The sequence below is a fragment of the Leptonychotes weddellii genome, chromosome 1 (genome assembly GCF_054177405.1).
Source record: "Leptonychotes weddellii isolate Sample4059 chromosome 1, ASM5417740v2, whole genome shotgun sequence".
Lineage (NCBI taxonomy): Eukaryota > Metazoa > Chordata > Mammalia > Carnivora > Phocidae > Leptonychotes > Leptonychotes weddellii.
In genome coordinates this window covers 127,909,690-127,924,262 of record NC_138369.1, presented here as the reverse complement: position 1 = coordinate 127,924,262, position 14,573 = coordinate 127,909,690, and the positions used below count along the sequence as shown (strand labels likewise).

The window sequence follows — 14,573 nt, the reverse complement described above, 5'->3', positions numbered from 1 at the left end:
ATACTCAATGGGGAAAAACTGAGAGCTTTTCCCCTAAGGTCAGGAACATGGCAGGGATGTCCACTATCACCACTGCTATTCAACATAATACTAGAAGTCCAAGCCTCAGCAATCAGACAACAGAAAGAAATAAAAGGCATCCAAATCGGCAAAGAAGTCAAACTCTCACTTTTTGCAGATGATAGGATACTTTATGTGGAAAACCCAAAAGACTCCACCCCAAAACTGCTAGAACTCATTCAGGAATTCAGTAAAGTGGCACGATATAAAATCAATGCACAGAAATCAGTTGCATTTCTATACACCAACAAGACAGAAGAAAGAAATTAAGGAGTCGATCCCATTTACAATTGCACCCAAAACCATAAGATACCTAGGAATAAATCTAACCAAAGAGGCAAAGGATCTGTACTCAGAAAACTACAGAATACTCATGAAAGAAACTGAGGAAGACACAACAAAATGGAAAAACGTTCCATGCTCATGGACTGGAAGAATATTGTGAAAATGTCTATGCTCCCTAGAGCAATCTACACATTTAATGCAATCTCTATCAAAATACCATCAACTTTTTTCAAAGAAATGGAAGAAATAATCCTAAAATTTGTATGGAACCAGAAAAGACCCCAAATAGAGGAATGTTGAAAAAGAAAAGCAAAGCTGGTGGCATCACAATTCCAGACTTCAAGCTATTACAAAGTTCTAATCATCAAGACAGTACGATACTGGCACAAAAACAGAAACACAGATCAATGAAACCGAAGAGAGAGCCCAGAAATGGACCCTCAACTCCATGGTCAACTAATCTTCGACAAAGCAGGAGAGAATGTCCAATGGAAAAAAGTCCTCTTCAACAAATGGTGTTGGGAAAATTGGGCAGCCACATGCAGAAGAATGAAACTGGACCATTTCCTTACACCACACACAAAAACAGACTCAAAATGGATGAAAGACCTAAATATGAGACAGGAATCCATCAAAATCCTTGAGGAGAACACAGGCAGCAACCTCTTCGACCTTAGCCCCAGCAACTTCTTCCTAGAAACATCGCCAAAGGCAAGGGAAGCAAGGGCAAAAATGAACTACTGGGACTTCATCAAGATAAAAAGCTTTTGCATAGCAAAGGAAACAGTCAACAAAACCAAAAGACAACCGATAGAATGGGAGAAGATATTTACAAATGATGTATCAGATAAAGGGCTAGTATCCAAAATCTATAAAGAACTTAAACTCAACACCCAAAGAACAACTAATCCAATCAAGAAATGGCAGAAGACATGAACAGACATTTCTGCAAAGAAGACATCCAAATGGCCAAGAGACACATGAAAAAGTGCTCAACATCACTCGGCATCAGGGAAATCCAAATCAAAACCTCAATGAGATACCACCTCACACCAGTCACAATGGCTAAAATTAACAAGTCAGGAAACGACAGATGTTGGTGAGGATGTGGAGTAAAGGGAACCCTCCTACACTCTTGATGGGAATGCAAGCTGGTGCAGGCACTCTGGAAAACAGTATGGAGATTCCTCAAAAAGTTGAAAACTGAGCTACCCTATGACCCAGCAATTGCACTACTGGGTATTTACCCCAAAGATACAAATGTAGTGATCAGAAGGGGCACCTGCACCCCAATGTTTATAGCAGCAATGTCCAGAATAGCCAAACTATGGAAAGAACCTAGATGTCCATCAACAGATGAATGGATAAAGAAGATGTGGTATGTATACACACACACACACACACACACAGGAATATTATGCAGCCATCAAAAAACACAAAATCTTGCCATTTGCAATGACGTGGATGAACTAGAGGTTACTATGCTAAGCGAAATAAGTCAATCAGAGAAAGACAAATATCATATGATCTCACTGATATGAAGGCAGACACTCAAGTGACTGAGCCACCCAGGAGCGCCTACATTAGACTATTCTTACTCATAGGAAATGTATACTGAAGTTTTCATAGTTTAAGTGCTTGATGTCTGCAACTGATTTTCACATAGTTTACAAAAAATACACATACACAGAAAAAGCATGACAAAATGTTAGTAATTGCTGACTCTATGGATATTTGGAGGTTTGCTGTACTACATGGATGTTGTACTATTCCCTTCATTTTACTGGAGTTGGAAGATTTTTATGATAAAGTTAGAAAAAAATATAATCACCTTTAGCCTATTATGTAATTACAGTATGGAAAAGAACACAATTCTCACTTCATTTGAACAGATACTACATGCAAGTACTACATATATTTTAGTAAATACGACAGTCTCTAGCCTCAAGGACTGATAGTCTAGTAGAGACCAAAATAACACAAAATACTATACATTTCACAGCATTTAATTACAGTAGGCATGAATACTATCAAGCAAAGGCAGAAAGTGCTATAATAGAGGCTCTGATAATCTGAGAGGTAAAGAAAGGCTTCTATCAAGAAGTGACCTCACAGTCATCCTTAATTGTCTTGTAGTGATCTCCATCTTACTCTCACAACCCATTTCCAATCTGTCCCAAATCTTTGTGTTCTACATTTAAAATATCCATAATTCAGCAACTTAGCACCCTCATTATCACCACTCTGGCTCACGCCTACATGCATCCTTAACTGGATCACTAAAACAGACTCCTAACAGGTCTCCTGCTTTTACTCTTACCACAGACTATTTTCAACAAAACAGCCTAAGTGATCCTTTTAAAGATTAAGTTAAATAATGTCACTCCTCCACTCCAAAACCCTGGAGAAGCTTTACATGATCTGCCTCTGCCATACCCTTTGTCCTCATCTCCCACCACTCTTTCCCTTACTCACTATGCTCTAGCCATACTGGCCATCTTGCTATTTCGCATACATTCCAGTCTTATGCCTTACAGTCTTTGCACTGATTATTTCCCCAAATAGCTGCATCAACTTCCAACTTCCTGTACAAATATCACGCTCTCAATCAGGCCTATCATGAATACCCTATTAAAAATTGCAAAGTGTACTGCAATGTACTTTGTAAAACTGCAAAGGAATCTGACATTCCTGATACCCTCACTCTGCTCTTTTTTTCCCTCCCATATCACTTACCACCTTCTAACATATTAGATAATTGATTAATTTATTGTTTATTAACCTGCATTGCCACTAGATGTATGCTCCATGAGGACAGGGATCTTTGCACTTACTCAAGCACCTGGTTCAATGCGCGATACATAATAGGGGCTCAATATCTGTTGAAGAACTGACATTTAAAATAAAATGCTAAAAATAAGCAGGAGTTGGCAAGAAAGAACTTCCTATGCTGAGGAATTATTATGTGGCGACCCTGAACTAAGAGGAACCAGTGGCCAAAGAATGAGAGTTTTATTTATTTTTTTAAAAATTTTTTTTAAAGATTTTATTTATTTATTTGACAGAGAAAGACACAGTGAGAGAGGGAACACAAGCAGGGGGAGTGGGAGAGGGAGAGGCAGGCTTTCCGCTGAGCAGGGAGTCCGATGCTGGGTTCGATCCCAGGACCCTGGGATCATGACCTGAGCCGAAGGCAGACGCTTCATGACTGAGCCACCCAGGTGCCCCAAGAATGAAAGAGTTTTAGAAGATGAGTGGAAAAACAGGCAGTGGTCAAATAATTTAGGATTTCTGAGTCTCATTAGGGATGTCTCACCTCATTCTGAGAGGAACAGAAGCCAATGAAGGGTAATGAAATGATCTGCATTTTATAAAAATAATCTTGGAGGCAAAGTGGTCATAAACTCAAAAGGTACAAGTGTGAATGCAGACAGGCCAATTAAAGGGACCATTACAATAATCTAGGCAAAAATAGAGGGTGGTTTATACTACAGTGCCAAGAACAGAGATGCACTGAAATGCTGATTTCATGTGAAGTTTTGCAAACTGCAGTATGGATTACAAATATAAATGTGAAAAGCAAAATAAAAAGTTTTTGACAAATAATAAAGTAGGGTAACTTTATGACTTTGAAGCTGAAAAACATTCCAGGAGGCACAAAGAGCATTAACCATAAATTGGTTATATATTAGATTTATTAGATTAGATTTAAGAAATACTGAAAAGATATCATTAGTAAAAGCATGCCTCAAAGTGGGAGAAAATGTACATTATACATATGTATTATACATATATCCAACAAAGGAATCGTATCCAGATAGAGATCTACAAATTAATAAGATGAAAGACAATCCAGGAAAAAAAAAGGTAAGAAACTTAAATAGACACTTCACAAAAGACAGCAAAATGAACAATAAACATATGAAAAGGTATTACTATTAATCTTGTTAATGATAGGGAAAATGCAATACAACAATATGAAGTACCACTACACACCTACTGAAATAGTTTATATTATTAATAAAAAGACTGACAATTAACAAGTGTTGGTAAATTTGTAAAGCAACGGAAACTTACACATACTGGTGGTTAATTATAAAAATCAGGCATAACCATTCTGCAAAACTGTTGTCATTATGTTCCAAAACTAAACATATGCATATCATTTTCACAACTGGGTATGTAAACAACAGAAATGCATACACGGGTGCACCAAAAACTACACACACAGTTCTGCTATAACATTTTGAAAAAGCAAATTTGTTCCAATGCAATTGATGTGTTAGGGAACAATACTAGCTAACACAAATTTCATGTTTGCTTATGTCCAATCTTGTCCATGAGAAACACTTGGTGAGAACAGAAAATTGCACCCAGATGAAACAAACCATATAGAAATACACAAAAAACACAAATTTCAGACCTTAGCTTATTGAATGTTAGGATTCATACTCACCCACACCTGTTGTGTTAACAACTCTATATCCAATTTCAGATAAATTCCTGGGCTAGCACTGCACAATAACTCACAAGCTGCAACCCTGACACACACTCCCATAAGAAACAAGATTTTTTTTTTTAAAGTAAAATGCCATATTTATTGTAGTACTTATGTACTCCTTAACCATTTAACATATATGAAACTGTGCTGCCATTTTTATTAAGATATATCTTTTTTTATGTATGTCACTCACCAAGTTTTGAGCTTTGAGTCTCTAACTCCATTTTCTACATAAGCCCTGTAGTTTTTATTGCACAATTTTGCATTGTGTAGTGATTTTTAAGAATATATAGGTTGTGCTATGGCAAAACAGACTATAAAAGAATGTTCAAAGCAGCACTAACCTGAAACTGAAAACACAAATAGCCATCAATATACTACAGTATATTTATCTGTCATACAATGGAATATTATACAGCACAGAGAACAAAAAAACTTCCACTTGTGGATGAAATTCTCAAATTTAAGAAAAAAGAAGCTAGACATAGTACATACTGCCCGAATCTGTTAAATACAGTTTTAGGAGAGGCAAAACACATCTATGGTGTTAGAAATCAGGATGGTTCTTTGAGGAATAGGATACAGGTAGTGACTAGGAAAGGTACAAGGAAGATTTTGGGGGTACAGGTAGATTTCTTTTTTAAAATGTGATATAATGTACATACCAGGAAATTCACCAAATTTTAAAACATACAACTCACTGGTTTTTAGTATACTCAGACTTGTGCAACCATCATCACTATCTAATTCCAGAACCCATTAGCAGTCATTCCATTTTCTTTTTCTTGACCTGGTATATTCACAATGCAGTAATTCATCAAGCTATATACATTTATGATTTGTGCACTTTTATGTATATATACTACCCAGTACTTCAATAATTCAAGTCAATGTTTAGAGGACTTCAGATTAAACCTGGTGGACTAAATATATGCTTTTAACTCTGCTATCTCCTAAAATTCTACTTAAATTAAAGCAGATGGATTATTTTAAAGCACTAAATCATAAGTCAAAGAGAAGGGAAAAGAATTTATCTTCCCTACCCAGTCAGATGATTTCCTTCCCCTGAAGATAAACTCAGAAATGCTGAAACGTGGAGCATGGAGATAGCAGGGATAACTGAAAATGAGTACATTACTGAAAGCAGACTAAGTGTGTAAAACAAAACTTTTTTTTCTTTTTATAGTCATATTATACCTCCTGATATGTAATCATTTAATAACATATAGAGGATATATAACCTGTACTTTTATGCCTGCTATTTTATATTGCATTAAGTGGCTGTACCATAATGTGTTTATCCATTTTCTTTTTTTATAAAAATTTTTAAAGTAATCTCTACACCCAATGTGGGGCTTGAACTCATGACCTCAAGATCAAGAGTTGGATGCTCTACTAACTGAGCCAGCCAGGCACCCCTATCCAGTTTCTTACTGATAATCATTTAGATTGCCTCCTTGTTGATTTTTATTAATATTACAAATAATACTGCAATGAACATGCATATATATATATAACTAAATATATATTAAAAATTTTTTGTGATTAGATCTCTAACATATGCTAGATCCAAGGATATGAGTATATACTGTTTTTCAGAAAGGTTGTACCACTGTACCTCCTACCAACAGTATGAGTTTCTGTTTCCTCATATTTAATTGATCTTTGACAATCAAATTAGTTAAAAATACTCCCATTATCAATTTGATATGCATGCTTTTAAAGTGAGGTTGAGCATCTCTTCAAAGGCTTATTTGGTCCATTGGTATTTCTTTTTCTCTAAACTGCCCACTCACATCCTTTGGTCACTTTTCTATAGAATGCTGATGTTTTTCTTACTGATCTGTAAAGAGGTTTTCTGAATTGAGAAGGGGGGGAATTAGTCCTTTTCATAAATGTAACAAATTTCCCCCCAGGATATCATTTCTCAAATGCTTAATGTATCTTTTCAAGATACAGAAGTTCTATAATCAAACTTCAAACAATCAAACTTTGTGATGTTCACAAGAAATTCCACAAAGTCAGCATTCTTTTTTTTTTTTTATTAAGTGGCACCATACACAGGGCTTGAACTCATGACCATGAGATCGAGACCTGAGCTGAGATCAAGAGTTGGACACTTAACTACTGAGCTACTCAGGTGCCCCCAAACTAAGCATTCTCAACCCTTTCTTTTAATTTTTCTGGATTTTGTTTGTTGTCATGCTTAGAAAAGCTTTTCCTGGGCGCCTGGGTGGCTCAGTCAGTTAAGCGACTGCCTTCGGCTCAGGTCGTGATCCTGGAGTCCCGGGATCGAGTCCCACATCGGGCTCCCTGTTGGGTGGGGAGCCTGCTTCTCCCTCCAGCCCTCCCCGCTCTCATCCTCTCTCTCTCTCCAATAAATAAATAAAATCTTAAAAAAAAAAAAAGAAAAGCTTTTCCTATCCAAAAATCATTAAAATGGTCATTTTATGGTTTCACTTAAAAAACAATACAAAACAAAAAAAACCTTTGACTCTTTGGTCTGCTTGCAATGTATTATCAAAAACAGAACTGCCATAGACTGAATGTTTGTGTCCCCACAAAATTCACATGTTGAAATGCTAAACTCCAATGTGATGGTATTAGGAGGTGGGGGCCTTTGGAAGGTGATTAGGCCATGAGGGAGGAGGCTTTGTGAATGGAAATAGTGTCCTTATAAAAGAGACCCTGGTGAGCTAACTCACCCCTTCCTCAATGTGAGGACATTGAGAAAAGGGCCAACTATGAACCAGGAAATGGGCTTTCATTGGACAGCGAATCTACCTGTGACTTGATCTTGGACTGCCCAGCTTCCACAACTGTGAGAAATAAATTTGTGTTGTTTATAGGCTACCCAATCTGTGATACTCCGTTACAGCAGCCCAAAAGGACTAAAACAGGATACTGCATCCTTTTCTGTTGGAATTTCTCATTAAATCAGGCAATTTCTCCTACTCTTACATCTTGCTTCCTGTCAAATATTCTTCCTTACCATTTCTAAAATTCACTCTTATTTTAGGATAGATTTGTTTCCATAAAAATGACATGTGCTCATTATTTTTAATAAAGTAACAAAGTACTAAAAAGAAAAAAGTCCCCATCACCTAGAAACAATCACTAATATTATGCAAACATTATTCCAAACAACGTACTAGGTAGGTACATGTTCGAAGTAGAAGACAGACATACCAAACACAAAAAAGTCCTAAGAAAATGGGATACTATCATGTCACTGTAAAAATAAATGGCATTACTTTTCATTTTACTACATCAGAAGAAATAAAGTTACAAGGGCACAAATTAACTGACAAATGAGGATCTGGCAAGTTATACTAGTTACCAACTATAACAACAACAACAAAAAGGACAAGAAAGAAAAGTGAACAAATGTTTTACAAGACAAAGATTTTCACTTTGAGTAAGAGAAGCATGCCCTGGAAATTGCTCAATCTCAAATACTTTTTTGCAAAAAAACCCTCTTTATAATAACCCTATAAAAGCGAACATGAAGTAAAGGAGACAGTAAGATTGTGTTGCATGCAACTTCGTCACAAAAACATTACCTTACTATCTATTTATTTATTTTAAGGAGGGGGATAGAGAGAGAGAAGGAGGGGAGGGACAGAGGCAGACGGAGAGAGAATCTTAAGCAGGCTCCACACCCAGTGCAGAGTCCAACTAGGGGCTGGATTTCATAACCCTGAGATCATGACCTGAACTGAAATCAAGAGTCAGACCCTTAACAAACTGAGCCACCCAGGCGCCCACATTACCTTACTTTTTTATCCAAGAATTAGTGCACAAGTGCAATAATAACCTAAATTTTGTACGAGATAAAATATTTTCATGATTTGCGTATTATTTTTCAAGTTACAATCAAATAAAAACTTCCTCTGCATTTGTTTTAATTTGGGTCAGTGGATTCTCCTCAAATACAAAACTATTTTTTTAAAAGATTTTATTTATTTATTTGACAGAGAGAAAGACAGCGAGAGAGGGAATATAAGCAGGGGGAGAGGGAGAAGCAGGCTTCCTGCCGAGTGGTGGGCAGCAACCAGACAACCCTTTGGTAATGAAGTAGACAGTTTCTAAGTTTTCTTTTTTATGTTATGTCACATAAAACTGTAAAATTTTAGAGCAGGGAACCCGATGTGGGGTTCGATCCCAGGACCCTGGGATAATGACCTGAGCTGAAGGCAGATGCTTAACGACTGAGCCACCCAGGCGCCCCTACAAAACTATTAAATAAGGTGAATTAAATGATCTCTCTTTTCAGTCCTAAACATTATGCGTCCAAGAATCTAAAGAGATCAAGTCAAGGTCACTTAGCCAAGTTTTCTGTCCAAATTAAGCATAAATAAATGGGGAACAGGGGAATACACTTTCCTTCTCTTACAGTACTCTCAAAAAAAAGAGAAATGAAATCTCTAAACATTCCAGGGTTTTTTTTTTGTTTTGTTTTTTTTAAGTCCTTATGACTCTCATCCATCAGTGTGTTTCAAAACTACTTATATTTTCAGAGTAGCATCTATCAGGGTATTCTGTCCTCTCTGCAAAACAGTACTTCTTTTTAACTGAACTTAGCTTGCACTCAAATTTGACATACACAGATCTTCCCCTTTTTAAAAAAATCTAGGACTTGACGGACACATCTCCATGATCCCGTTACTAAGTCCATCCATGAATGGGTATAAATTTCAAGCATACTAGAGCATTTTCCATGAGCCAAGCCTTCAGCAACATTTTAATCGTACTTCCTTCTCATCCCTTTTCCTAACTAATAATACCTGCCATTTATGGTCTGAAAATTCTTATTCTCCTATTCTCCTGTTAACATGTCCATAATACACCCTTTAGGAGATACAGAAACCAGCACTGCAGAGAGTATTTCTAAGTACCAGTGCCTCATTTTATAAAAGTTGAAATTTTCCAATACTGTTCTTATTTTTTTTTCCTTAAGATTTTATTTTTAAGTAATCTCTACACCCAACGTGGGGCTCCAACTCATAACCCTGAGATCAAGTTGCACGTTCCACTGACTGAGCCAGTCAGGCACCCCTGAAATTTTCCAATACTACTTTTGATGGAATTCAATGCATTGTTTATCTTTCTGACTGAAATCTATATGGAAATTAACTTCCAGCTTGCAGTATTATTCACTTATTTACCTTAATGAACATTTACTTTTACTGGTTACATTGAGCCAGCCATTAACTGAACAATCTCCTATAAAAATAGGCAAACCAACTATAAGAACTCTATGCTTTATATTCATAGTTGAACATAATAAATCAGACAATAGAAAAAAATAGTAAGTAATTAAGTAAGAAACTCAATTCTCTTAAAACTTAACATGTTTCCTCAAAGCAAAATTTTTAACCTAGGACAATAAATGTGAAATAAAAATTGTATTACTGGTTAACATTTAAAAAATCTATTTGGAATCAATCATAAGTGCAAATGATATATCAACAAAAGGAAATGAAAACTTAATGATCCAAGAGTGATTAAAAAAGTAAAAATAAAAAAATAAAGACACAAAGCCAATACAACACTAGAATCTCTCTCTAATCGAAGAAAAACATGTAAGTGCAGACCAGGATTAGTAAAGAGAACTGGGAACTGGGTGTTAAGAGGTCTGAAATCCAAGGGTAGACTTGCCCAAACTAGCTAAATAAGCTGAGTCAAGTCATTCATTTTCTTTTGGATCTCAGTTTCCGAATCCTTAAAATGAAAAAGAGGGATCAGATGTGCTCCCTGCTCTAAAATTTTACAGTTTTATGTGACATAACATAAAAAAGAAAACTTAGAAACTGTCTACTTCATTACCAAAGGGTTGTCTGGTTGCTGCCCACCACTACTTTTCCCTGATTTATTACTCGCCAAACAGAGGCTGATTCAATTTTCCAGGCACTTCTCTAGTACAAACTAGAAGGGACTAGAATCAAATTCAGTCAGACAACCACATTCAAATGACTAATGTTTCTCAGATAGAAGTCTCATTACAAAATGCTTCATATATCTCTGTTCTAACTCCACCAGCAATGGTCTGTCACAACAAAAAAAAAACCATTACTAAATAGTTTTTATAACTTAAAGAAATACAGTTTTAACTACAGAAAAATGCAGAAACCAATGCTAACCTTAAGATTTACTAATCAGTCTTTAGTGAGTTTTATTAATTCAATCTTCAAGTCAAATAAACAGAGAATCTTTGGGGTAAATGTAGCAACTAATCTGCCGAGGATGACAAAACTATATTCTATTTCTCAAAAAAAAAAAAAAAACCAGAGCAAAACCACCTTTTCAAAATATGATTTCATTGAGGTCTCTCACACAAAGTATTTTTTTAATAGTCTAAAGCAAGTATTTCAGACCTCAAACCAATTACAACGTATTAAGAAAGGGGCACCAGAGATTCTGAGCTTTTCTCTTCAAAAATATTTGTAATCCAATGATATTTCCAGATAATATCCATTTTAATAAAGTGAAAAAACTTAGCAGCCCCAATAAATTGATTACTGAAAAATAGCTTCAGGAAAAATTTTATCTTACCTCCACATTAGGGCTAAGGCTGCTTGGCAGTGTTTCTGAAGTCACAGTAGTGCTTGGAAGGCTGGAAATTTCCCAAGTATTTACAGGCTGTATTGGTTCAGACTGCTTTGAATGATCTATACATTTTGGATTATCCAGTAAGGTCACTTCATAAAATTCTTGAATATCTAGAAGTGAAGAAAAGAAAAAACAAAATCAGAAGTATTTAGATTTTCTAATTTAAACTATGCATTGCTAAACAACATAACTCAAAAGCAAAATTTTAGTCTTGATTAGTAAAATAAGCCCAATCTTATAATGTAATTAAACAGTGAATATTTTCTCACTTTATTATGTTGCAATCACATCAGAACTTGCAGGGCATAGTGTAAAAGTCATAGGCTTTTTACCCTTCAAAGTCAGTGCTGAGTTCAAATCTCTATTCCATCACAAATTAGCTGCCTGTTTAGAGAAGTTACTTAACCTCTGATAACTTGCCTCTTTTATCATGTGTAATTGTTACAAGGACTGAGTATAATACATATAAAGTGCACAATGGCACATAATAGGCTCCTAACCGACAGCAGCTAGTATCATTACTATGAGTTTTGAAGACATGAGTCATTACTGATATTTTATCTTTATACCACCAGTATCTCAATATAAACCCCTTGCATAGTTTTAACTGTCCTTCTAACCAAAGTAAAGCAAACAAAAAAGTTAAATAGTAAATTAAATATTGTACATTATTTTAGAAACAATCAACTAAACATGACAAAACTCTTTAAAAATCCATGAATTTACTTAAAGTAGCACAGGATAATTTAAAAGATCAAGTTACTTCGCTATCAGCTGGAATTAGTGCAAATGATATATCAACAAAAGGGAATTTGCCTCTTAAACTTAGCATATTAACACTGATTGATTCTTCATGCCACTCAGAAAGCTTTGAGTGATAGTTATATAATGCTTAAGTTCACCATTATTAGTTCTTTTTTCACCTAGTGGTGTATTTTGAGTTGATTTTTTAAAGGGGAGAAATTATTATTTTAACAGCAAAGGTGGGGCATTATCCTGTACAGAATCATGCACAATTGCAAATAACATTTAGACAGAATAACTTTCACTTATTTCTATGATGAAAAGATTAATATTTCCTTTAAAAAACAATGTCAGAAGACAGTAGAGACAAAATAACTCCCTTTTAATAACCAGTAGAATTGCAGAACTTTCTAAGAGCTCATAAAAACTAAGATCAGCACAGTGAAGATAGTATCAAGGTGTTAAGAATATTACTAGAGAAAATTGTATGTGAAAGTATTTTATAAAAGATGAGTTACTCTATAAAACTTTTCACATAACCATCATGAAAAAATAATAAACTCAAATTCAGAGCATCAGCTACAAAGTGTTCTTACCAAAAATTGCTTAACCTGAACCTAAATCAAGCCTTCAGAACCAACTTGTAGTTCACAGGAAATACAGAGGCTAGAGAAACAAGCTAAATGACACCAAAAAAGCAAGGGAAAAAAAACAGATCCAGAAGGCGACATTCCACAAGACAACTGGCCAGTTTCTTTAGCAAGTCAATGTCATGAAAAGTAAGAGAAATTATTTGAAAGGATTTTTTTTAAAATAAAGGAAACAAAAAAGACATAGCAATCAACTGCAATATCTGAGGCTTGACCGGTGGGGAGGGGCAGGGGAATATAAAAGACATTGTGATAATTAGGGAAATTTAAATATGGACTATTTTCTGAAAATACTACAGACTTTTTTTTATAGAAGATATACATATAAGAGTATGTATACATTTCTGTGGTACAACATATATTCCTATATATGTAAGAAACATATTTTATATATGTAGAAGATATATATTTATAGATCTATAGAGAGGGAGAGATATCTTCTACAAGAAAATAAAGATGTCAGAGCTCCTAGTGTAATTATGCCCCCCAAAAGCACTAAATGGGTGTTGAGTAACTGGATGATTACCAATCTCAAGGTAAATAGCCCATATCACTACATAAAAACTTCATTATATTTTCCATTATTGTAAGACAAGTTTGAAATCTTAACCTTCTGTGACCTTTTATTCCACACTTAACAGAAATAGTGCTGTATTACCCTTCAATAACATCTCTAACAAATATCCAGGTCAGTGCTGTCCAATAGAACTTTCTACAATGATGAAAACGTTCTATAGCTGCACTCTCCAATATGGTAGCCACTAGCTACATATGGCTATTAAGCACTTAAAATGTGACTAGTGTAAATGAGGAACTGATTTTATAATTTTATTTATGTTTAATTACTTTAAATAGCCACAAACAGCTAGTAGTTATCATACAGGACAACAGAGATCTAGACTAGTATAATCTGGAGTAACGTTTTACTATCTAGGAAGATCAAGGAATAAAGTGCTCCCTATGTGAGTTTTCCAAAAGTTCACTCACATCCTGCTGTCAACTGAAATGCCTCATCTCTTAAAAAAGTCCTTTCTAATTTGTTGTATCTGAGCTCTTATGGACTGGAGAATATGCGTATTATTTTAACTATATCAGACTTAAAACAAAATAAGCTGAGTAAACACCCATTAGAATGGCTATTATCAACAAAACAGAAAATAACAGGTATTAATGAGGATGTAGAGAAATTAAACCCTTGTCCATCACTCGTAGGAAAAGAAAATAATGCAGCCATTGTGGAAAACAGTACAGGAGCATCTCAAAATATTAAAACATAGAATCACCATTTGATCCAGCATTAGATTCTGGGTATATGCCCAAAAGAAGTGAAAGCAGGGACTCAAAACAGATATCTGCACATCAATGATCACAGCAGCATTATTCACAGTATCCAAAAGGTGAAAACAACCCAAACGTTCATCCACAGATAAATAGTTAAAAAACAAAATGCGGTATATACCAACAATGTAATATTACTCAACTTTTAAAAGGAATAAAATTCTGATACATTCTACAAAATGGATGGATGGATTTTGAAGACATTATGCTAAGTGGAATAAGCCAGACACAAAAAAACAAGTATTGTATAATTCCACTTATATGAAGTACCTAGAATAGTCAAATTCATAAAGACAGAAAGAACAGTTGTTACTGGGGTAAGGAAAGAATGGGGTAAGGAGGGACTGGGGTAAGGAGGAAATGGAGTTATTTTTTAATGGGTA

General features: G+C 35.2%; 1 protein-coding gene across 9 annotated transcripts in view; it reads right to left on the bottom strand.

Moving 5' to 3' along the window:
* Positions 1–14,573, bottom strand: part of DLG1 (discs large MAGUK scaffold protein 1) — a 241,778-nt gene that overhangs the window by 214,018 nt on the left and 13,187 nt on the right. For all 9 annotated transcript variants that reach the window (XM_081831903.1, XM_081831904.1, XM_081831902.1 and 6 more), the window contains exon 4: positions 11,402–11,568. In XM_081831903.1, the coding sequence (XP_081688029.1) occupies positions 11,402–11,568 (167 nt within the window). The remainder of the gene's footprint in view (positions 1–11,401; positions 11,569–14,573) is intronic.